The sequence below is a fragment of the Copidosoma floridanum genome, unplaced genomic scaffold (genome assembly GCF_036245765.1).
Source record: "Copidosoma floridanum isolate Cflo_tuat_1 unplaced genomic scaffold, Cflo_Japanese_pri ptg000030l, whole genome shotgun sequence".
Taxonomy (NCBI): Eukaryota; Metazoa; Arthropoda; class Insecta; order Hymenoptera; family Encyrtidae; genus Copidosoma; species Copidosoma floridanum.
The window spans coordinates 2,593,466-2,618,761 of record NW_028321907.1 but is presented as its reverse complement, the minus strand read 5'-3'; the positions used below and the strand labels follow the sequence as shown (position 1 = coordinate 2,618,761).

At 42.7% G+C, this 25,296-nt stretch overlaps 3 protein-coding genes across 3 annotated transcripts; 2 read left to right on the top strand and 1 right to left on the bottom strand.

Annotated features, from left to right (window-relative positions):
* Window positions 1–5: 5 nt before the first annotated feature.
* Window positions 6–1,373, top strand: LOC106641279 (uncharacterized). Its single transcript, XM_014355646.2, has 4 exons — window positions 6–402; window positions 471–636; window positions 712–915; window positions 1,002–1,373. Exons 1-4 carry the CDS (start codon window positions 222–224, stop codon window positions 1,186–1,188), a joined length of 738 nt encoding a protein of 245 aa, XP_014211132.2. The 5' UTR covers window positions 6–221; the 3' UTR covers window positions 1,189–1,373.
* A 105-nt stretch (window positions 1,374–1,478) lies between these two features.
* Window positions 1,479–4,807, top strand: nSMase (neutral sphingomyelinase). Its single transcript, XM_014355616.2, has 6 exons — window positions 1,479–1,707; window positions 1,941–2,114; window positions 2,179–2,362; window positions 2,436–2,762; window positions 2,836–2,941; window positions 3,020–4,807. Exons 1-6 carry the CDS (start codon window positions 1,664–1,666, stop codon window positions 3,376–3,378), a joined length of 1,194 nt encoding a protein of 397 aa, XP_014211102.2. The 5' UTR covers window positions 1,479–1,663; the 3' UTR covers window positions 3,379–4,807.
* Window positions 4,808–5,471: 664 nt separating this feature from the next.
* Window positions 5,472–25,067, bottom strand: LOC106641218 (metabotropic glutamate receptor 1-like). The gene is made up of 16 exons (XM_089596289.1): window positions 24,803–25,067; window positions 24,558–24,724; window positions 24,138–24,242; window positions 23,809–23,962; window positions 20,218–20,464; window positions 17,125–17,372; window positions 12,603–12,775; window positions 11,984–12,060; window positions 9,470–9,635; window positions 8,397–8,532; window positions 8,102–8,304; window positions 7,271–7,456; window positions 6,873–7,187; window positions 6,571–6,838; window positions 6,056–6,497; window positions 5,472–5,703 (listed from the first exon to the last, which is right to left on the bottom strand). Exons 1-16 carry the CDS (start codon window positions 25,065–25,067, stop codon window positions 5,472–5,474), a joined length of 3,384 nt encoding a protein of 1,127 aa, XP_089452415.1.
* Between the last annotated feature and the right edge of the window lie 229 nt (window positions 25,068–25,296).

Sequence of the window (25,296 nt, the reverse complement as noted above, 5' to 3'; positions counted from 1 at the left end):
ATTATTTGATTAAATTAATACACAATGTTAATGTAAATATTAAATGTTTTTCCTCTGTTCAAACCTTCATCAAAGTTTTTTAATTGTAAAATGTGAATATGTGGAGATCATTCAGTTTTTGGTGTGTTTGGTGTCAATTCATTGTTAGTGTTATTTGTGGTGTAACAAAAGTGTTGATTTGAGAAGGAAAATTGTTAGTCAAAGTTATAATTTAAAAAAAGATGGAAATCGAGGAGTTAAACGAAGCAGTCAACGATTTAAAAAACGCAATATCTCAGTTTCCAGTGGGAGTTAACAAATTGGATGATTATATGCCAGTTGAGGAGAAAATCATTAATTTGAGAAACGAATTAAAAGCCATTGATGCTAGATGTCTAACCTTAAATGCTATTACTGACATGGGTAAGTCACGCATTGAGCATTGTTTTTATCACATTATTATGTTGTTATAAATTAGCTGTTGTTTGTAGGAATGTCAGATGAATTGCCACAGGGAGATTTGAACAAAGCCTTGGAAAATCTTAATTTTAACACAACGACATATTTGATTAATACAAAAACTTTGAGCCAATGTCTACAGAGCAAAGCTATACAGGAAATCATTTACAATGATGCAGGGACGAAAGAGATTCAAAGGTGGGTATTGATCTAATTAAATATTTTTTATAACCCGAGTTAAAGGCATGTTGATATTGTCCGTTTTCATTGCAGCAAAATCAAAATATGCCTGAGTAAATTATTTTTATTCAATGACAAGCTACTGGCAAATGATGAAACCATCAAGGAATTGAAAAAGAAGCAGTATCTCTTAAAGTTGGATTGTCACAATGCTATTTATGATTACCAAGACTTTTTGAAAGAAAAAGAAACTAGGAGAAACAAAAAGCTTAAAGAAACTCATCCAGATTTTATTTAGTGAGCATTACAGAGTTTTGCATTTTTAAATATATTAAAGAATTTTAACTTCAAAAAAATTCGACTAATTGGTTTACTTGTTACAGTAATAAGGAGAAGATTGATCGCACAATTTCGAAAATTAATACCATGAAAAAATTGATAACAAATTTAATTGCTTCGATGAGCAAAGAGCTAGATGAAAAAGAAGAGCTGGTAGAATTGCTGGAAAAACACAAGGGTTTAGTGAATCTTGAAAAAATCACAGATATGGCTCTTAATCAAAGCGTATAAAGTCCTTTAGTTATTTGCTTTTTTTTTTTTTAATATATGGAGAGTGTTAATTTAAACTTTAGAGTATATTGTTATCTTTCGAAAAACTAGCAATTATACACATTCTTGCCGTTATCATTCGAGCCCATTTTTTCTTTTTTGATTTTGAAATGAGAGGAAAGAATGAAATTTCCAGCGACAGATAAGCGCAAAATACCGCTATCTTCTTTACCGATTAAATTATTATCGAAGTATACCTTTCACTCTGACCTTAACTACAAATACACTTATAACACGGCAGCTACAGCTATAAACTTTACATTACAAACTCCAGAGCCAAGCAGTAAGGACTTGGCAGTCAAGCTACTTACAGCTGTTTTCGTTACGCTCGAGAGCAGTGACAAGTGAAAGGCCACTGTAAAAGCAAAGCGTGAAGCTCTGATGGTCTGTCCTTTGTGTGCTCGTCAATAGCAAATCAATTGTTCAAGTGGCAAAGATGGTCGAGGAAATATTTCTCAATGTCCTGACACTAAACTGTTGGTAAGATGTTACAACTTACATTATTTTCCATCTGCTCATACTTGCCTGAATTTCCCACACTTAAATTAGTAATCTTGTCATTGCTATCATTATCACACCTTTTTCGAGTGGTATATAAAGTCGCGAGATAGTTAGCGAGACTTTTCCTTTTTGATGGCTTACTGATAAGGAGTCGTTTATGCCAATCGTATTATTTCCAATTAATTGTTAATTCTTATGATTGTTTTTCCCAGGGGTATTCCATATGTATCTAAAAATCGACTCAATCGAATGAATGCCATTGCTGATAAGCTAACAAGCGAAGATTGTGATATCGTTTGCCTACAAGAAGTCTGGTCTATCAACGATTATAGATTGATTAAAGGAAAAACTAGGGAAAAACTTCCATACTCTCATTATTTCTTCAGGTACACGATAAACAAGAAATTTTTCATACAGTTTTACTTAGGCTTAGTAATGTGTTATTTATAGCGGTGTTCTTGGCTCGGGAGTATGCATGTTTTCAAGGTATCCGATAGATGATGTTATATTCCACAAGTGGCCTTTAAACGGCTATGTACATAAAATACACCATGGTGACTGGTTCGGTGGCAAAGGAGTCGGCCTATGCAGACTGAAAGTTCATAATCTCGATGTCCATGTGTACATAGCTCACGTGAGTACTGCACTTGTACAATTTCATTGACACTTGTTTAATTGATATTCATAACGAATATACATTCTTACAGTTGCATGCCGAATACTGCAAAGAAAATGACGAATACACTGCTCATAGAGTCTTGCAGGCTTTTGATACTGCCCAGTTCATACGTATGACCAAAGGTGGTGCAGATGCTGTGATATTAGGTGGTGATCTGAACACGGAGCCACAAGATTTAGCCTATAAAATTATTTGTGGTGTTGCTGGCTTGATGGATGCTTGTGCTAAAAAGTCTGGGAGCCTGGGAACCAATGAGTGTGCCAACAACAGCTATACAGACTTGAGAGTTGCAGAGAAAGAACCCAATGGCAAGCGTATTGATTACATTTTGTACGTGGGTTCGAAAAATTACAAAGTGAGCAAAGAAACTTTTCACGCGTTTGTTTTTAACGTTACAAATTGTTCTTGAGCAATTTTTATTTTTTTAGATTGAAGTTAATGACTTTTCTCAGCCTTTCCCTACAAGAATTCCAGACACGAATTTCAGTTATTCCGACCACGAAGCCATTATGGCTTCTCTGAAACTAACCAAAGGTAAGCTGACATTCGTTAGAAAAAAAAGTTACCAAATAATTGATAAAAAAAATTAATCATCGTATATTACTCTTCCAGGTTGTCAAAGTGAGGATGCCAATGTTGACATTCGTACCTCTTTGAAAGAAGCAATTAGCATTTGTGAGAAAGCCCTACAAAACATTCACAGACAGCGCCTATGGTATTTATTTTCTAGTTTTATATTAATAATTTCGTTGATATGGTCTATGGGCCTCGATTATTTAATCAGTAGTATAATACTTAGTATTGGATTCAATATATTACGCCTCTTTTTGACGGCGGTACTATGTTATACTTTATTCATGAGTTCATTGTGGAATAGTCTTGAAAAAAATGCTTTGAAAGCAGGATGTTCAGCAATGGAACTACAACTCGTGAGATTAAGTAAAAACCTTGATAATAATTGTAATTTATAGTATAGGGTCATACATATGTTTTAATTTTTAATGATACACTTTTTCTTATGACTTTCAAATATTCTTCAGTCAACTTACTTTCTTGAAGAGTAGTACAATTTTTTCCCGCTATCTACGTTAATTGTCTTGAATAATTAACTGAATACGATGTACATTTATTTTGCATTTATTAACTTCTAAGATGATAAAATAGTATGTTAAAGTTATTAACTTGTTATTGCTCTTTAAACGTTAAATACATAATTAATGCAAAACAATTTAATGATTGAAATGTTAAATGTACAATAAAATATTTTTATAAAATTGTAACGTAGACGTTTGAAAATATTTTGATATGTTAAATTTGAGTACTAAAAAAAATCGTATTTAAGATAACTTGGATAATTCAAGAATATTTTAAAAAATTGTAAAAAAGTGCATATTTTTAACCAAATTTAATTAGTCTCAGAAAAACAAATGATGGAGACGAATTGATTTAGTTAAAACTTTGTCTTATGTAGTCCAAAATTTTACGTGATGAATTAGATGTTGTGTAATATAAATTATCGAGACACGAGTTCCAGTATATTTTTTATCTAATCAACGATAAGAGGTACATCGTAGTACCATATTTTTGTACCAAAAATACAGTATCGTCAACTCCAAGCCAATTACATAATGTATAAACCGTACCTACAATTTGTACGGGAATTTTTTTAATGTGAGCGATAATACTGACATAATAATTGCTCATAAGACAAACAATGAGGCATTTGCGTGATAGGATGAAAAAAAAAAAAATGAATTTACGGCTTGGCGATAAATTAAACGTACGTATATTAATCGATTTATAGAATGAGAAGTAAAAATAATACTTTCATCACTTATGCAGAGATCAATATTTTCGTATACCAATTACTTTATTTTCCAACGATAGTTAATTGTTCTGCTGTCCTTCATACAGCACAAACAAATGATATTTGAGGGTTTTTCAAATTCTTATATCCTCAGCTCACGCGATAAGCAATTTCTGCATTTTTACTCCATGTTTTCCCTAATAAAATTTTCACCCCTACTTAAGTGTAAGTCATTCGAATAGCGTGTAAGAAAAGCAATAATTTTTGTACCCTCACACTGATATACATATAATTGATTAATCATTTTTAAACATCAATAAATGAGCGTAATTAGAGAGGCGGTACAATTGTGAATTTATTGATAAAAAGTCTTATTTAATAAGAACACAATTTTACGGTTGTATCAGCTACAGAGTATTTTAGAGAAATTGTCGATTTTAGGTACATCAAATTGTAATAAAAAATTGATTTCGTGTAAAATACATGTTGTAATAATGAATTCCAGGAGTACGGATACCCTTGAATTTATTGCATTGTCCAAAATTGTGAGTTTATTCAAATATTAGTTCATTAATAAAAACACATCACAACAATGTTGCAGTTTATTCTTAATGCGTGCACACACAATGAGTATCAGCAATTATAAAAAAAACGTCCCTTTTATAGGATAACGCGCGAAATTATACATTCAGTATTCATGGAATTACGTATATTCGGACAAAACATTTAAACGAGTATTTTCGGAAATAACAAAAATGACACGTCCGACCGAATAAAAGATTGTCCCTATACGCGAAATAATGTACAAATGCGTGTAATTACGTAATCAAACGTGTGTATACGAGTAATAACATAGTACGGCCGAGTTGCCATTGAAAGGGACTTTGCTATGAAAATTCGTAAACAATAAAAGACATTTACACCCGAACAATTAGTTGATTGACTGATCGTTAAAGATATCGCGTTGCGCGCGAACAGCCAATTACAGGTACTTGAAAAATGTTTCTCGGGGATATTTAAAACGATAAACTAGTCGTTCGTGGTAAGACGCATCCTTGTCCGCGGGATCAAAGTTGGAAATAATTGCCCGGCCTAGATGTAACGAGGAGAAGAAAAAAAAAACCTCCGATCCGCAAAAGCGTAAAGTCAACGCGATGTATATGTACAAAAAAACGATTGCACACCAATTTACGTAAACCGTCTCTCTCTCCACACAATGAAACTTGGGATGTGAGAAAAAAAAATAGGGAAATCGGATCACGCGAGCGGCACCTCCGAGCCCAGGGTGATGGTGATGCGAAGCAACGGATCCTCGGACGCGTCACCGGCCAGGTGCTCGCGCTCCTCGAAGATCCGCGTCCGAGACTCGACTTCCGGCTCCTCGTAGAGGACGTCCGCTGCGCTCCTCAGTCCGTTCGTCACCGGCCTCTGGACTAGGGCTGATTGGCAGTGCATCGTCCGATGATCGCTCGGGTACGCCACCACCGACCTGTCGATTCATTTGGACCATTATTCCACATGTACGGCGCGACCAGGGGATTTCACGAAAACGGGGTGTACGAGCGGGACGGATACCCATTGATGCAATTTCGTAAGTTTACGAGCTCATTAAGCACACCGGCTGCATCGATCGCGCTGGTCGCTAACTTTGTCGGCCCGCATACACCCCGATATAAATTTCCCGGTTAATTCACCCCGGGGCGTCCCGCCCACTCGAAAAAAAAAGGGGACAGGCCACGCGAAACGAGCCGGGTATAAGGGCTAATTGTCATGATTAATGGGCGCCAGAGAGAGAGAGAGATGGAGGACGCGGCTCGTGTTTGGGGATTAATCAAACGCACCGTCGCTTGAAGTCGTCGACGAGCCGCTTGACGTCCAATTCCGCCCATCCCTGGCGACGGGCGTCGCAGCAACCGACGCTCTGGTTTCTCGTCCCCTCGAGCACCCCGTTCTGGCACTGCTCGCACTCTGGGTCCATCATATCATCCTCCTCCTCCGGCTCTTCCTCGCCGTAGTCGTCGTTCAGGTAGTCGTAGCTGTAGTCGCGTCTCCGGCGCATCATTTTCATCGGCCGGCGTTGGAGTTGGCAGCCATTCTCGTCGTGGCTCGGGTACTCTTCGTCCATGTTTTTCAAGCGTAGGGGCGACGACGATTTTTTTGTCCCCGTCGGGCTGGGCGAGGTGTTCACCAGCAACGACTGGCACAACGACATCAGCAGCTCCTTGTCCGTCTGGACGGACAGGGTGCGCCGTTTCAAGCTACTGCCGCTGCTGCTTCTGTAAGCTACTTTTTTCTTCCATCAAGCAATTGTACAGTGAGAATGTCAATCGAGGAGGGGGGGGAAAAAAAAACTCACCCGACGAGGTCTCGGTGCCCTCGGACTCGGAGACGCGGTAGACCCCGTGTTTGGGCGGTGGTTCGGCTATGGCGGCTGCCACGCGTGCCCCGATGTGGCACCTGATGGACTTGCTGGTGGTGAACAGGGCTCGGTTGTTACGGTCCGGTCTGAGGACGATTATGTAGAGCTTTGGCGCGAAGAGGAAGACCAGGGTCACCGAGGCACTGAGAGTCACGCACATGCACATCGTCAACACCTGCGGGGGGAAATTGTTTAGGTACATTTTATCCGTTATAAAAATTGGTACAAGCGCAACCAACTTTGGCCTGGCTGCCAAAGTAGATGGACACGAAGGCTATCCAGATGACGCAGGTGGTGTACATGGCGAACCCGATGAACTTGGCCTCGTTGAAGTTCTCGGGCACGTTGCGGGTCTTGACGGCGTAGAGGGTGCACAGGCCAATGAGGAGACCGTCGAAGGCCAGGGGCGTGAGAACGGCTGGGGCCGTCGTCCCGCAAATGAGTACACCGCGCTCGCGGGTCGGGTACTCGGACCTCGGCTCCACTGGCTCCATCACGAGCATCGTCGTCGCGATCCCCACCTCGACGGCTATCAGCAGGAAGGTTATCACGATCTGGGGAGCGGAGGATTTTTTTTTTTTTTTTTTTTTATTCTGTGACTATGGTACAGAGGAGCGAATCGCGTGTGCACACGTACCTGGGAAGTTGCGGACATGAAGCGGGGCTTGCGTTTGGGGAAGCGTTTTTTCGAGCCGGCGAGTATGCGGGCTATCCGGTTGGTCTTTGTGAAGAGGCTCGCGTAGATCATCGCGAAACTGATGCCCGGCATCAATCGGCTCAGGGTGCACGAGGTGTAATCGGGCATCGCCAGGATCGGCAGGATCTGCTCTCGCGTGTTTGGCGAAAACATAAATGAATGACAAAATATATACATGTTACCAGTCGTTCGTTATACTTGAGCGTGTACGCTCTAGTTGTCTTTTTTTTCTCGCTCTACTTGGTTTTTACGATGTACGCGCAGGGTGCAGCTGTGTAAGGATGTAATGACGTATCGGTAGCTCATCGCTCAGCTATGTATGGTCCAACTTTTCTTTTGTTTTTCTCTATCGATGATCGATTGGGTGACGTGCTCGCGCGAACCTTTTTCCCTCCCCCCCCCCCATCCCCCAGAGTTTCATTGTTACACTCGCTGTGATGGAAGATCGACCTTTTACTCGGATGCTCCTTTTTTTTTTCATACATGAATTTCAATTTTTAATACCCGTATTGCTTCATCGACGTTTCCGCCGAGCTATGTGGGTTATTGTACGCGCACATCATCGTAAAAAAGTGTATATAATTTAGTTAGTCCTTTCATTAGTCTCGACAGGCTTTTCCGAGATAGCATCGCACTATACGAAAATGAGTCGTATAGCGCGTGCAAAGTGAGAGACTTTAGCGCGTATTTTGCCCACAAGTGCGTGTGAACAAAAAATGACGTATACAATATTAGGTAAAAAAAAAAAAAAAAGGTAAATGTATATCATACGGAAACATGGGAGCAGGCCATTCCCGCGAGGATGAGGTAGCTGAGTTCTCGCGTGCTGGCTTTGACGACAGGCGTGTCGTTGTGGCGGATGAAGATGTGACAGGTGACACACGTGGCGAGGAGTCCAATGCCCGCCGACGTCATCGCTACCAACGCCTCGACGTCGTTCCATAGCATGTACTCGACGATTACGTCCTCGCAGGCTTGCGTGGAGGGACAAATTTTTCTTTTTCTTTTTTTTTTTTTTTTTCTAAGTACACACCTATTCAACAATTTATTGTACAAAAAGGCTTACCTGTCCTGTTTTGGGTCGGCTTCTGGCCAATCTTACAGTTTTCGCATTTCGTTTGGTTCTCGGTGGTGTATTGGTACTCGGTGCAGTTCGTGCACGCCCAGCAGCACTTTTTTTCCTGGCCGCCCGTCTGAAAATTCTACATCGAAAAAATCATACGTTATCTTTCAGGTATACTTGTAGAAAAAAGAAAAAAAAATATCGGCGCTGCTGTATAGACTACAGTGCGCTCGCCAGGAAAAATGGAGGTCTGAGAATTTTCGATCGGTAAATAATTGAGTCGCTGGTATAACTGACGTATAGGTGTATTGTGTGCTTCGGACGCTCGGAAACTGTGGCGTTGGATTTTGCTATTAGGAAGTTATGCGCGGATGGATACGTAGCCCAGATTCCGCGATTCGCGGCAAATTATATGCGAATCCGAAGAGATTATCCTGCAGGTCGGCACATCGATACACCACCTAACGCAAAGTAACGGGTCGGTGGATCGAGGCATGCGGGTATATCGTACATCGTATGTGGCTCTTGTTGGTTTTTACCTGTAATATATGGGCTCTGTGGAAACTATTAAAAGTAACCAAATGAATTTCCGTTTGTCCATCAAAGTGGAAAAATGTATTTTTGTTAAGCCATTTTTCATACTCTTTCGAGGCTATGCGGGCTCCGTAACCACGAAAATTTCAAAATTTAATCTTTTTCAACGGACCTGAGTAACTTTATAACCTCGTAAGCTAGTCCAAACTACGTAAATTAATCGATCGGCATATGAAACTCCATAATCCACCATCGATAGGTATACCGTATATATGTACTACACGTATAACCCATTTTATAATACATGTGTCATTAACAATATATAGGTATGTTGATACTATACCCGAAGTCTAAATAACAATAGCCACTAGCAGCATATAATCCGTCAAATATATTGTGGAGTAGGCGTGGGTGTACAATTCACACGAACAAAACCACCAAGGTGTTCATGCATAAAGGGGTTGTGGGTATATCGAATGAAAAGAAAGAATACCGGCCGGTTCGACATCGATCTTATATATAGGTATATGTAGTGCGCTCACCTTGTACTCGCCTGCATTGCAGGGTTTCGAGCAGACGCTCGTGACGGGGTTGAAGTTGCGGTACTGGGGCGAGCTGGTGAAGGTGAGCGTCCCGTGGTTCCACTCGCCGATCTGGACGTAGGCGTACGTGCCGTTTGGCAATCGCTGGTAGTTCAGGACCTCGTACCTGTCGATGGTAGTACCATCGGGTCGGTCGCATATTTAATTGTATGTGCGTGCGTGTTTTTTTTTTTTTTTTTCTTTCTCTTAATTAAATTGCAAGAAGTAACGTGGTTCGTGTAAAAAAATGTTTAGGTACACTTTGACGAGATTTCTTGCAAGTAATTGAAAATGTAATTAAAGCTTCCATCATACGTTACGGCACTTGTAGGTTTTAAAAAATTTTTTTAATATAATTAAACGCGAACTCTCTGGTGAATTAAGGACGTTCGGTAGAGATAGAACCCTGTGATGAATCTTTTTGAAATTTTAACCAGACGTTCTTATTGTTGTTACAATGAAGCTGTTAGAATTTCAAGAGGTTCGTCTGTTTCGTTTCCGAGATATTGAATTTCAAAATTCAGTCATTTTAACACGGTCGCTTATGGGGAAACTTATAAAAACTCAGTTTAAAAAAAATTGGCGTGATGAATGTCTCCAATTTTTGTATATGTTACAGATAATGTTATAAACTATATGTATACAAAGTTTCACGACGATCGTCTGATTAGTTTATGAATAAAAAAATTAAATAATAGTTCGACAAAAACACAACGACAACGTCGCAAGAAACGGGAAATTCAAAATGTTCCAGGACGTACATTTCAGTAAATATTTGAATATTATGGTAGATATTTATGTATTTCTGTATAAAACGTAAGCTTATATATGTGTGTGAGTACTCATAGGCATTAATTAAATTAACAACGAATGTACTAAAAAATGAAAAAATGTTTATAAATTAGACGTAGTGTGCGCTCTCATCCAAATACCGTGCAGTACAGGTATACTTTTACATTGTGTAAACGTACCAATGATTATGATTTGTTTCAAATTAAAAAAAGAAAGAAAAAAATTTCGAGGTATAATTCACTTTGTACCAACCCACAACCATTACATAACGTGTACGAAGCTCCCGAACCATTGACAGATCGAATACGCAATCGGTAGATTTAGACAAGTACAAAATATCCGTGGTAATCCGTGAGCAACGCTTATAGTTGGTTAATCGTAGTATAATGAAAGTCCATCGGAAACAATGTAGGTATCGGCCAATACACACCACACCGTAATTACTTGCATTGCCGTTAAAGCCTCCGCTCATAACAGCCCGTTACATATTATAACCCTCGTAAAGTTATGTGCGCTCCAGCTTAATTAAAGCTCGCGCGCCCCTCGACTCGTAATAGACATGCATGTAATAAAAAGCATCCCGCCTCGAGGCCGATAATCAATCGAGTGTAAAAAAAAAAGGCACACCCCAGAGTTTTACGTGCGGCTGGAAAAAGGAAAGGGAAGAAAAGTCGTCGTGAAACTGTAACGACCGGGGCACGGAGATAAGAAAAAAATTTCCCTCGGATGAACAAAGAGGCGAAACTTCGGGAAACCGCGGGGGCCTTTATTTTAATTAAATTACTTGAAAGTGGGCGACAGCGGGATGAAGGGGCTCTTGTCATTTGGCCCCTCGGACGAGGGGAGAAAACAATGGGAGGGTAAATTTTCGAGGTAAGATCACGAAAGGTATATACATGCCTGCTGGCGGCTCACGACTTCCGGCCGAGTATGGATGGAAAGTTGAAGCGCGGCTTTTTGCTCTCTCGAGAACTTTTGCGGTCTCCGCTGCACCGTTGACCGGTTATACATTGAAGTTCAATATTTACCCGGCTCGGCGAGTATAATATAATATAGGCTCACTTGTCCCTCTACTCTTCAAATCACTGATTATTAGTTGCTGGATCTTTTTTAATCCGCCCACATGTACGTGCAATGGTAGGAGGTGCGCGTCGATGTTCTGCTCCGTAAAAATGCTAAACGAGAGTTTACACGAGCGCGGTCCGCGTATTTCACCGGATTAGCGCGGCTGGAGATTTCGCGCGGGAAAACGAGTGTTTGTGGAGAGTGAAAGGAAAAAAAAGAGAGAAGGTTGAAAACACAAAAAAAAAAAAAGAAATGACAAATTGACGAGGTGTGCATACGAGTACGGGAGGTGTATATACTTGAAAGAGGGAGGTAGAACAAAACTGATGAGCACGAAAACGGCGGGGGTCGCTATATTTTGTTTCGGCGCAAATATAAATACCACACCACACTCGACTACCTCCGGCGTTTGTATATTTCGCGCGGTTTGTTTGCCCCGATGATTCACTTGGTAGTCCCATTTTGTAAGTACATGTATTTTGGTTGGAAGTAAAAATAAAAAAATAAATAAATAAACGTGCGAGCGGTGGTGGTTGATTGTTCAAGCGAAGCCACGGTGTACCTGCGGCGGCCTGGGGCTTAAATTAAAACATTTCGTAAACAGACGTACGCACCGACCTGCCCGGTGGGTCCCCTTTGCTGTCGAACTCGACTAACTCCTCGTGGAAAGAAAAGGTCACGTTTATCAAGTGCTCCTGGAAATAAATACAATCGTTACGAGTTTGGTTTTTTTTTTTTTTTTTTTTTTTTTTCTCTACTGCCCAGTCTTAATACTACCGAAAGTAAAATAAATAAAGTAACAAAGTGCGAATCGATGCTGTAAACTGAGAAGCAATGGATAAATAAGGAAGAATAATTACGGTATTAATAATAAACACGTTTGGGCAAGGATACTTTTTAAATATTTTTTGTAGTTTAGCTTTTTTTTTTTTTTTATTGTTAAAAATTCAGTGCATTATTATAAACTTCTTAAATTACTGATGACACAACATTTTTTTCCAGCAAATGCAATGTATTCCAACGTAATGTTATTATTGAATAAAATTTATCACTCGTATCTGTTGGAAAAAAAAAACAATTTTTTCTCGGTATTATATCGTACGTAGTGATGAATAAAAATTTTTTCTTGGCAAAAAAATGGGCCCCAAGACCATTACTAGTCGTATTGTCGATTCTTTGAGTATTAAATAGCTCTGTAGAAAAAGACAGTAAAGTTGAATCAAAAAAGATAACTCACCCAGAACCGAGTGCCGTTGAACGTGGACATTTCTTTGCAAACTCCGGTGTAGTTGAGACCGCAAATCTCCTGGAGCATGTGGTGCAACCCGTGCGCCATCACCCAGAACGACTTCATCACGAAACTCATCTTCGGGTCTTGCTTGTGCTTGTTGGGAGTGATCTTCTCCTTGCCTGTAACACATTACAAGTAACGTGGCATTTCGCGGTTACAATCCAAACTTTATCCGCACTACGTAACTTTGTGCGTCGGTATATACAATACGTGTAATAGAAGAAATTAGAAACGAAAATTGGCTCACTTGTTCCTTGTACCAGCGCATAGTGGAAATTATTCAACAAAAGCAGATGATTTTTACAACTATTTTTTGTTTCCTGCCAAAGCAAACCCTAACGTGTATCCGAGATTAAATTAAAATTTCAAATTCAACCCTGCCAAAGTGGAGTAGTCGGTTTGTTATAACACGCACCGTTATTCAGACGCATGCAAGGAGTTGTAGTGCAGGGAAAGAAAACAAGGAATGCCCACTTTTCGCGGAGCTCCGAAAATGTTTTGGAAAGCATCACGTTTTTTTTTTTGTTTTTTTTTTTGGGTAGTTTCTCCTATTTTGGAATTAAAAAAATGAAAAAAGTCGTTACCTGTGTTTTGGCCAATCTTTAATTACCTTGATTTATTTTAAGGTAAAAATGAACATTTAAACCAATATCAATATACATCTTCGTACGAGGTATTTATACGCTTTCCTAAATTGAATTTCAGTAAAATAAAACATCATTGGGCAATTTAAAAAAGCCCCGATAAATTATTTTGCCTTACAGTCCCCAAATGAGACCTAGTTATCTCTTTGTTCTGCTTTATTGGACACTTCCCTACCACCGACACATTTGCACAATGCACATGCCAAAATAAGTAATGGCCGAGAAATAAAAAAGCCCACATTGGCCAATCGAGGGGGAGAAGAAAAAAAACTACTCGGTCCGATCGACAAATGGACAGGCGCTCTAATGGCTACTGGCGAGAAAAAAAACAAAAAAAAAAAAAAAATTTCGTCACCCCGCGGCAGTGGCGTTAATACGAGTGCACATGCACGTGTCCCGAGAAATTTCGCACCTTAAAAAGAAAAAAAAATCAACCGAACGAAGCTTTGCATCTGCGAAGAAATGAAATGAAATGAAAAAAAAAAAAACACGCGTGAAAATAGCACATATCGACTAGCCGTACACGTGACGATGGCCCATATACTGGTGCACGTATAGGTACATCAATGTCGATGAAAAATAATGAGAGCGAGTCTATACATATACAGAAGCAGTCCAGTTGGCTGCCGCTTTTATTTAAAATGAGAGAAAAATAAAAGCACGTCGCGCACATCAATTTATTCGCACAGGTATATTTGCCAACCGTGTGTACAGGGTGAGCTCAAACATCATTCATTAGCTCTCATGTATACTTATACGCGTGTAAAAGGAAACGAAAAAACTCCGGGGGGTATTGACGCGCACTCACTGGTGGTGGGGGGAGAGTAGGCGTTTAACGGCACACGTAACTAATCAATTATCGTCTTTGAAGTCTCTGTTTGAGCACCCGATAACTGCCGTTGCAACACAGGAAGGGAGCAGCTTGTATATAATATATAAATCCACGCAAACGGGCTAACCGGAAAGGCAAATTCCTCCTGCATCGAGGGACAAATAGAAAAAAAAAAAAAAAAAAAAAAAAAAGGGCACACGATTGCCCGAAAGAGAGCAAAACTCGCGCAATAAAAAACGTACATATAAGTAAATAAACGGATGAAGAAAAAAAAAAAAAAAAAAAAAAGAAAAAGAAAAACGCGACGTATATAATAAACATGAGTGAACTCGCGGGAAGGGGAAAGGTGGCAGTAGTACGAGCATATTTGCAGTCAGACCGTCTCCTCCGTTCTCTATTTAAAGTGCCTCATAGCCGCAGGGCTCGGGCAACTCTTTTCACGTTCGACGTTTCGCCGTTGCTCCGGCATACAGCTTCATCCCTCCACTCCACGCGCGATCTGAGAATAAACTCTCTCTCTCTCTTTCGCTCGAGGGCAAGAGAGACGGGGACCAATGGGCTACCAGTACTGGATAAATCGCCCGAGGAATTCCGATCTGTGGCCACTGCTCCCTCTTTTCATAGGATATCGATATCATCCGGCGAGTAATCCCATCGACGTATACGCTTCTTCATCCCTCGGTTCACGGCACAGCGAACAAAGTATATGGGTAATGTACAGCTCAACGGATCGCGAGTTCAGCCGTCGTGTATATCGCGGGTAATCATTTTGTTGGGCGGTGCAAAAGTTACAAATATAATATGTCCCCCCTCCGTTTTACAAAGAGGACATCAGACAAAAAAAAAAAAAAACAAAAAAAAGTCAACGTGAGCCGAAAGAACGAGGTTTTCGTACACACATCCCACACGCGCGTATATTTTCAAATCAGGCCGTCGCGCGTTAAACGAGTAACGGAGGCGGGCCATTGTCTCTGGCGCAGTCGGGGAAAATCGCGAAATATATACTCCCAGGATACCGTATGCACTTTCATTGGAGTATAGCGACTGCTCCAACTCCGACGTTGTACGTATACCTCCGCATGTGCATGGTACAATATAGATGTAACACATCGTAAAAACCGATTGAACCTGCAATGTTTTTTCTAATGTTCAGATGATGTACGTATACCTCCGCATGTGCATGGTACAATATAGATGTAACACATTGTAAAAACCGATTGAACCTGCAATGTTTTTCCTAATGTGCATCAGATACATGCACGTACTGACCCTCCCAGATGCGTTAACTATTTGTCGTTCGAACAGTTCTTCTGGTAGGTATATTGTATACGCGCCAAATGCACACCAGACCGTACAAGTTATAACACACGGACAATAGTCGGCGTACATATTATTATGTTGGTCTTCACCTGTATACAAGTGTACTGCCATGAACTCGTCCGCATTGTTCATCGATTGCGAGGGATCGAACGGGAAAGAGGGGGGAGGGCCGATTAAATAGATCGGGAACCTGTATGAAATACCGTATCATACGCGTTGCGACATTGATGTATACAGCGAGGGAAGATGCCGTCGTGCGGTACTAAAGGGGTGGGCTTTGAAGTAAAAGAAGCGCTTTTTCATATAATTTCCCGTATAAAAATGTAGTCTTGGATCCATACATGCACGTCCGATGAATGTTCATATGCATATGCACTCCCGTCGAGTCGAGGAAAGGCATCAGAGACGCCCGGTGGGTCTTTGGGGGGGGATTGTCTGTCGGCTCGGTTTCCCGTCGACGATGCAAATACGAAGGGAATACATACGTCATACGTACACGTAAATTGCGAATTTCCATTTGGTCAGCCCTACTATACGTACACCTGCATGCATACATATACATATATACATATATATGTATATATATATATACATTATATTCGCGATGGTTATTGCTTCCGTTGGGCTGATTGATTAGGCGTGCGATGCGGTCTCCGCACTGCGCGTACGGGGATATTGGGCTGTATAGGTACAACTGATGGTCAAAACAAAATTAAAAAATTAAGAGGGGTGGGGGGTGAATGCTACCTGAAAAACAAAAGAATGACTATACTACGATGCTTTTCCGTGGGTGTAGCAATATGAAAAATCCGAGATGGGATTAAAAAAAAACGAAAATACGCTGGCACAAAAAAAAAAAAAAAAAGAAAAGCAGCACAAAACCGAATACAGAAGAGACCGCAAGGGGCTGCACAGAGGGGTGTAGGTATACACGTGCTGAGAGAGAGAGAGAGAGTCTTTTGTTTCTTTGGATTCGCAATGACCCTCGAGCGGAGACTTCATATACCTATCCTATATATACCGTCTTCATTACACACACCTACGTGATTGTTTCGAGCGTGGCTCGCTCCTCTACTTCTTCCACATAGCCTTTTAATCACGTTTCCCTGCGCAACAACTGCACAAGTGTGTCTCTCTCTCTCTCTCTCTCTCTGTGCACCTATATATATAAAGAACTTACGGAGTTGTTAAAACAGCGACAGAGCTGCAGTAGGCTGCATCAAAATATACATGCATACACATACATAAAGGTACTGTGTAAGTTAACATAAGTATAAGTACATATCTTCACTCGGTGTTAATGAAATTAGGCAACTCAGCGGGGGAACGAAGGTTTGGGCTCTTGAGTCGTCTCGTTCTCGTGTTTGACGTTTTATCAGGTAAGTCGTACGTGTTATACATATATATATATATATGTATAGGTACCTCATGTCTATAATCGTGTAATGATTTGATGAGATTAATGACGTTTTACCCCGAAATTATGTGCGACGTAACGTGATTGAGCAAGTTGGCCATTAACAGGGGACCATGGGGGGGAAAAACTTCCGCTCGATGTACTTAGTTAAGCAAAGTTGCAACAACAAACACGTGAGCCCCGTACGGATACTTATAGGTATTTAGTGATCACAACGGACATTGTACAGGTGAATCGTGTATGTGAGAGGCTTACCGGTGCAGGGTGGATGCTTGGGCGGCTTGTTGGCGAGCAGAGTCCCGGGTTCCGGGGGTAGGGTGCAGTTGAAGTTGAACTGCCAGAACTCCTTGAACCATGGGTTGCGGGTGTTGTTGTGCGGTCTCAGGGCCAGGTAGTACCTGTCGAAGTCGGGCACGTACGGCGAGTGGATGCGAATCGATATGCTGCCCCAAGCCTCGGCCTCCAAGTTTTGGACCACGTCGTCCCGGTCGGCCCAACCGTCGCTGATTTTTATGCACGATCAAGTTCAATTTACCGAGTTCGACATATATATTATACATGTTGTTATTACTATATGTGGATGTTCATCGACCGGCGAACAATGGGGTCTCGTTCAGCGGCAGGAAACGTCACTTTGCCAGTCTCATCGGTTGGGGAGGGGGACCCCAACCGCGGGAGGAGCGTGTAATCTTCTCCTCGTATAGATCACGCGCCGAAAGGTAATGGTATTTGGAGCAGGTGGTCGATATACATGCCCGAGAGAAATTGTTATCGTTGTTACGCGAAAACGATTATTTTGTCGATAAAACGTGCATTCCATCCCCAACAGAAAGAGAGAGAGTATAAGTATGTTTTATTTTTAACCGTACGTCTGCAGTGCCTATATGGGTGTGTGTGTATAGGCTGTGCTTTTCGGAGCACATGCATGGTAGTAAAAAGCTTAGTTTACAGAAAGTTTCCCACCGATGAAACACTCGAGACTTTGGCGCGTGATTGCGCGGGTGTGTATATTATATATAGTTGCCGGGCGAGAGGCACCCGATGCTAACGCTAAAACTGGCGCGTATATATATAAATTTATATACGTATATGTATATATGTGCATATGTACGCGACACACGTGCTTACGATTAAATCCTCGATGTGTACACACGAGATCAGAAATAATATCGCCACTACGAGAACAACGTTCGTGCGCTGGTGTTTTTACGTCGCGTGTATATGTATATATAAGTACAACGCGCTTTGGCTCTTGAAAACTCTCGTGAGAACTTTGTGCCGCTCGACTCGTTCCTTGTTATGTGTGACCCGGTAGATCTTGTTTTCTTCAAACTCGGGTATACATACAAAAACTTTAATCCACCCTTGAAACGAAGAATAATCCTTTTCGCGTTGGTAAAAAAAAACAGAGTACTCCTCGCAACGTGTATACAAGTAAGACTGTATGTGTAGGCCTTTTTCACCACGCAATGCTCCTCGAGGAGGGTTTAGGCGACCTTCTCGCAGCAAAAATTGCCTAATTTTCCCCCTACCCCCCTCCTTTACTGGGAGGCCTCCCATCCCTTTCCTTGTCCCTTTCCCAAGTGCTAAGTGCCCATAGTAGTGCCCTTGCTAAAGGGGCCGGACGTAGAGCACTATAATATAAAAAAAAAAAAGTATGTATAGGCGTGCGGTGGCGCGCGACCGAGACGATGCTGACAAATGCGTGCGTTGCACTCCTCGTCAGGAAGTAAAAGCATCGGTTGTAAGCAGATGTAAGTAGAGGAGCAGTTAGAACAAAAGGAGGTCGAGAGGGTATTATTGATGCGTGTAGACTTCTATCGAAAGATTTGCGCGAGTATTATATATATAAATGTAGGTATGTACACGAGTGGATTTGCGTTACTGTATAAGGTATTATTCGCATGACGAAAAAAAATGGTTCTTACACCTTTGATCGATGCGCTTGCAACTTGGAGCCGAAGGTTTGATATATGTATGTCTACCTCTTTTTAATGAATTTAATCTCACCAGCCCTTAAAATGTATAGCCGTACCAAGAAACCGGTGACCTATAATATAACACTTTTTTCCAGAGTAGTGTGGTCAAATGAAACATCCCCCCCCCCCCAAAAAAAAAAGAAGAGTTTGTTAATCACTCCTTCGCCGAGTTAGATCGAGCGACACTAATAACCGAGAGCTCCGTCTCTTTAAGCGCTCGCAAAACTCCGGCTCGTTCCATCCGTGTATGCACGAGAGAAAAGGTTATAAGGGGTAGGGCTCAAAGATTACGGAGGCGCGTTGCATTAACGGCACTTTTACAAACGAGGCGAGGAGCGCGCATGTGGGGGGGGGGGTTCCTTCGATGCATGCGCACATACGATCGGCGAACGCCGGCGAATATTCATTATGCGTTTTGATTATGCGCCCCGGCCTCGTTTCGAATCGACGACCCCTATACCTCATACAGACCGAGCTCTCGTGGATCTCAAAAATTTTCAACCGCTTTTCTTTTCCCGTGCATTTTTCATCTTTCGTTTCGCGACCAGCGAAACAATAGTGTACCATATACTTACAAGGAGGGGAGGAAAAAAATTACTTGATTCGCTCTGCGAGATGTTCTTTCGACAATATTGCGCGATTTGTATAAAACGTTATATTATGCGGTTGAAAGGGGGAAAAAAAAAGAGAGTACCCGTGAAACTGTAAAAGTTAATTAGAACTACCTCTTTCTCCTCGAGCGCGTTCACTTGTTAACGAGGGGCCGTGCACTTGTGGTTTAAAAAAAACCACCCCCGTCGTAAAAGCTCGACTCCAATTGTTATTCAATTTCATTCCTCGGAGTGGATGAAATTCGTCAAATGGCGTAAGGACGAATTTTAACACCCCCGCGCGGCCGCAATTACGAGCTTCCGTTTCCCGTAATCGAGCCAAAAGAGAAGGGACATCCATAGAACGCGTGAAACAACTGGGCAAAAGTGTACATATATATACAGTACAGCTGGACTTCCTCTCTATAACTAACTTCCGTTGACTCCCTCTCCCCAATGCTTATGGTCGACCGGATTTTGTTTTTTCCCTTTTCCTGGGGGTGTATATGGGCGAGTGCTAATGGCACTTTTCGGACCCCTCCCTGGCATTGACGTTTCGTGCCTGCAACCTTTTGGGATTTCGTTACTTCGAACTTGGATCATTGCCGGACGGAAGAGTGTAGTTGACGGATGATCGAGTTCGAGGGGAGGCCGAGCCACGCAACCCTTGACCCGACGGGGGTAAGAGTCAATTGTACGTCGCGTATGTATACACTTGCACTTGACAAATCGGTCGGATCGGGTATTGGATGATAATAGTAACGAGGGAAGAGTCTCACCTGCCGACAAACAAGAAACGGTCGGTGAGATTGAGCCTCTTGGACGCCTCGATGAGGTGCCTGACGGTCAAACCCTCGCAGAAGCAAACGACGACGTTAGCCGCGGGATCCTGGTTAAGGTTGCTGATCACCTTGTCGTAGGCCGCGTCGCTGGCCGTCGTGAGGATCGAGTCCTCGCGCGCTATGCACACCGACTTGTTCTCCGCCAACTCGCGGAACGCCTGGATGCCGCTCGTGCCGTAATTCTCTGGAAAATCAAAAGGCATGTAGGTATACGTGTATATATACCATAAATAATAATAATAACACCTTTTTTTTCTCTCCTGATAATTATTGTTTATGGTACAGTATTGTTTTTGCATCTTGTTTTGAAAATTTGTTTTTTCTCATTACGATATTAACGGTATTTTGAAGGGGAGGGGCTTGACATCTCAAGCGGGTGCTCTTGAGAGTCGTGTAAAAGTACGTATTTTTTTTTTTTTATCCCACGTTACTTTGTAAAATCACATTTTGATAAGCCTTCGGCGGCATAACCAATTGGATGAGACACGAATAAACTCCACCGAATGAAAAAGAGGGATGGAAGGTAGGGAAACAAAAAAAAAGGAAAAAGAAATTCTCGAGTCGTCGCGTCGGATTCTCGGAAGAAAACAGAATAATCCAGGGCAGTCTCCTTCTTCCCCACAGTTTCCGGCAGATCGGCAAACGCGATTACGAGAGAGAGTCCCAACACCCGCCAAAGGCGATTTTATATAATATTTACGGACACGGCAAAGAGAAGAAGCCGTAGTTATGCGGGAGCTCTCTCTCTACAACTAGTAGGTATACACGGTGAGAAGAGCCTGTAAAATCCTAAGCGGCTAATTCCTTGTGCCCGGGGTCTCATTTCCGCGGTGCGAGGGCTCGACTTCCGCCGATGCCGGTGAACGAGTTTTCGCAGACGCGCTTGCGAACCATTGCACGCGCGCGCGGTGCGACGAGTTTATCGATCCAATCCCGGGAAAAATCGGACCGACGTAGCATTGAAATCCATTTCTTTTTTCTTTTTTTTTTTTTTTTCTTTTTTTCCTAGAAAATAATGGGACGTAAAAACTGAGTTTATCCGGAGTTATTCTCGTAAAAGTATACGTTGATTTACTTGTACGCGTGTAATGAACATCAAGAGCATACAAACGAGGAGGAACGTCCTTCAATTTTAAAGAAATGTATAGAATTTCACATCGGGGCTGTTTTGTTTGTGCCAAAAAATGAATCAAATGATGTATGGCATAGGTGAACCTTTCGACATTTCGACAACTCATTTTTGAATGATGCTTGCAGAAAGAAAAAAAAAAAAAAAAAAAAAAAAAAAAAACAGCACTGCCCACGCTACGGAGAGACAGATGTATACGTCACTGGTCTGGCTGAGTTCAAAAGTTTCGTTTCGTCGGCCCACATGTGTGGCCGTTTACGCGGAGCATAAACAAGTGTGCCCGACTGTCGAGGAGAAAAATGCCCAGCAGAAACGTATATAAAAAAAAAGACACGTCTATAGCCAGATGTCGGCTCTGTGCCCCATGTTGTATACATAAAGAGAGCTTTCGAGCAACGAACGCGACGATCAACCTAATTTTCTGGTTAATTAGCCGTGGCGCTGACACTTTTCTGATTAATACACGCAATCGCGGTAAACTCGGTGACGCAGCTCGCCCATTCGTGTGTTAGAGTGAAGCTTTGGAATAATCACCGAGCGCCCGTCTATTCCCAATTTCTATATAGGTACATATCTCGCTCCGCGCGCGTTAAAAATCACGACGCAAAACGCGTTTACCATCAGCTTCAAAAGTGTGGTTCAAACGAACCCGCATACGCCAGGCCGAATTTCCTCTTTGGGATGGGAAAATAAAAGGGAAAAAATCCCAATTGCAAATCGCAAACAAAGTCAAGTACGCGCCGCGCAGTCAAATCCGAAAATCTTATTTGATTGTAAATTTTTCGCGCTCCCGGTGACTTGGAGAAAAAAAAGTGCTTCCAATTCAATATATCTGTAAAAGGGAGTAAAAGTGATGATACCGTACCACGCACTAACAGCCCCTTTCTTCGACCTTCCCTCCCGATTGTAGATCCATCGCTCGAACAGCCCAATAAGACTCGCGTCTGCTGCTGTGCTCTTTTTTTTTCTTTATTTTTCTAACTTTGCTGTAGGAAATCCCGAAACTATATCCGTATCGCGAGATGGGGGGGGGGAGGAGACGGATGGGAACTAAACTATTGGCTGAGGAGGGCTGTAATTTATAAGCGAGAGAGAGAGGAGGGGGGAGGGGGTAGAAAAGACGCTGGTGGGTGGTATACTTATGTCGCTGGTCGTTCCGCAGCGATTCAATTACGAAATACATAATTAATCCGACATTCCGTACTTTTCCGTGTGTAGGTACACAAGCGCGCAATTTGGGGAATTTTAATCGCGCTTCTGGAAACAAAGAAGCCGCGTGTAATTCTATTTTTTTATTTTTTTTTTTTTTTTCTACATACCTGTACCCACGCGCGCTATGCAATAAGGAAATGTTGAGCTCTCTTGGGGAGGCCAAACGCGTATTATACATATACGTGCGAAATTTTTCCTCGGAGCCGAAACCCAAAGTATCGCAGAGGCACGCGATGAAGCGTGAATTATAAAAATTACCCAGCCCCCCCAGCAACGCGAGTAGCTAAGCATATACGTACACGTCGGTCGGAGAAATTTTTAATTAACGCCGCTCTCCGAGTAGATATATACATGTGTAAAGTAGCCCGGGGAGGAGGGAGTGCTTTTTTCATTCCTCACCGAGTGCAAACAACAGACCCACTGTATTAGCGAACAAAAACATTTTGCGGGGTGTAACAGCCTCTCATTGTCCCGGCCTCTGGATCTTCGCGGTGACGAAATTCTTACAGCGCAGGGGAAACGAGGAAGAGAAAGGGCAATGAATGGGGCGCTGTTTTTTTTGTTCATTGTCTTGGGGCTCGCGTCTGACGTATGTGTACCGCGCCGATGTGGGTCAAGCGACTCTCTCTGCTTTGGATATCTACCGTTGCTCCTCCGTCCGACCCTTTTTTTATTTTTCGTTTCGAGGGGCAAACCTTTCAATCTAGATTCGGACTTTTTCGATTCCGGAAATCGGTATGTCCGGTTCCTTCCAGGTCTCGCCCCGGGCATTATCCAAGCTCCGAGTGCCCACACGGCGCGTCGCTTTTTATTTTCCCCCTCGGCGGGCATCGACCGAGTAAAACTCAAGACGAGAGCACCACCAAATGTCGCCTCTCTCCTTCTCCCAGCGATGCATTATGCAAGGCTGCGCGATTTCCGATAATCCCCTCGCGTTATGACGTCGTTCGGCGACTATAACCTACCCCTTTCTTTCCGAATGCTAATCAGCCGGTGTAAGTGGCGGTAACAAAATGACGTTGCTCTATATATATATACGGTTGTTTGTGGCCACGGATAACTACAGGTCCAACGAGCTTGTAAATGCTCAGTTTTGTGTTTGACGTTAGATGAGAGAAACAAAGAAAAAAACCAAGGTTTAGAAAAGAGGTGGTGGACTAAAAAAAAAAAAAAAATCATACACTCACCATCGGTGCTGACGATCGACACGTAGGTCCAATTGAAGTTTTTGACGAGATCGACGAGCAGCTTGGCCTGATGGTAATCCGAGGGCACCACGCGAAGGAAGGTCGAGTACCGGTTCTTGTCGCTCAAGTCGCGCGAGGTGCTCGAGTAACCAACCTATACCCGAAAACAAGAGCACGCCCAAGTCATCGTAAATTGTAAATATACAACGAAAAGTCACGATTTTAAAGATATATATATACATATATGTGTACGTATTGGAAGCTTGAAAAAAAAAAAAATTCGTGATGAAATAACAATTGAGATTATAGTGATGAACAATGTCACTTACCTGGGGAATGGCGAACAGCTGAAGGAGATTTTGCACCTGAAGCGTGACCGAACTCGCGCCGGGACCGACAACGCCAATTACCGGTGCCGCCTTTTTCTTTAGATTCTGAAATGCAAAAGTAAAAAAAAAAACAATCTGCTGCAGATATACCCGCGCGGTGCACATCGGTCAAAAGATCCAATTTTACATTTCTCGGCCCTCGGTGTATTTCAACTCTTTCCGCCTCTCCGCGGCTCATCTGCATCCCAAAAGACACGACGCGCGTACAGCTTCGTTTTGCCCTCGACACTTGATGAATTACACCGAGCCAAATTGTTCTTTTTTTTTTTCTCTCTCTCTCTCTCTCTTGAGCACCGCACGCCAAAAAACGCAACACAAAAAAGAAAAGTAAAATCAAAGAGTCGACGCATCGATCCTTACCACAGACGCGTTCTCGGGACACTGGCTCGAGACGTCTTCCTGGGAGTCGGTCGTGGCTGACCTGCCGATGGTCGGGGTGATGGCGTCGCGGACGAGCTCGATGCTCTGCTGCAGCGCCACCGGGGAGTACCAGCACGAGTCGCGCGCCTCCAGCCCAAGGGTCACACCTGCGTGCACGGACAATCAAGAGATGCTCGCTGGGAACACCAATAGGCGAGACAAACGGAAAAAAAAAACATACGAACCCCTGAGAATTTCGGTCCTGCTGTTGATGTCGTCGAGGGTCCACAGGGCGGTCTCGACGCGCTGGATGCCGTACAGCTCTCGCACTTCCCCGCACGCGAGAGGTCCCTGGGTGCCCCGGGCCGGCTGGTAGTGGACGCTGAACAGGGCCCCGACGATAAAGTCCCCTTCGACGCGTGCCAACGACTTGGTCAATTGGGCCCGCGGTCCAACCGCCACCACAAGGATCACCAGGCAGCGCATCGCGAGGACGCACCACCGCCGCATCCTGGCCTCGGCCTCACCTCGCGCGGCAAACACTCATCTCCTTCGGTTTTTTTTCTCCCTCCCTCCTACCGTCGTCCGGCCATTCGACGCGGCTCATACCGATCGCCACGGCATTGGACGATGCCCGCTCGGCGAACCGCACGCCACGGGGGCTCCTACTCCGTCAGCGGGCCGAGCTTCTGTTGGCGATGACATTTTTCTTTCTTTCTTTTTTTTTTTTCTTCTTATT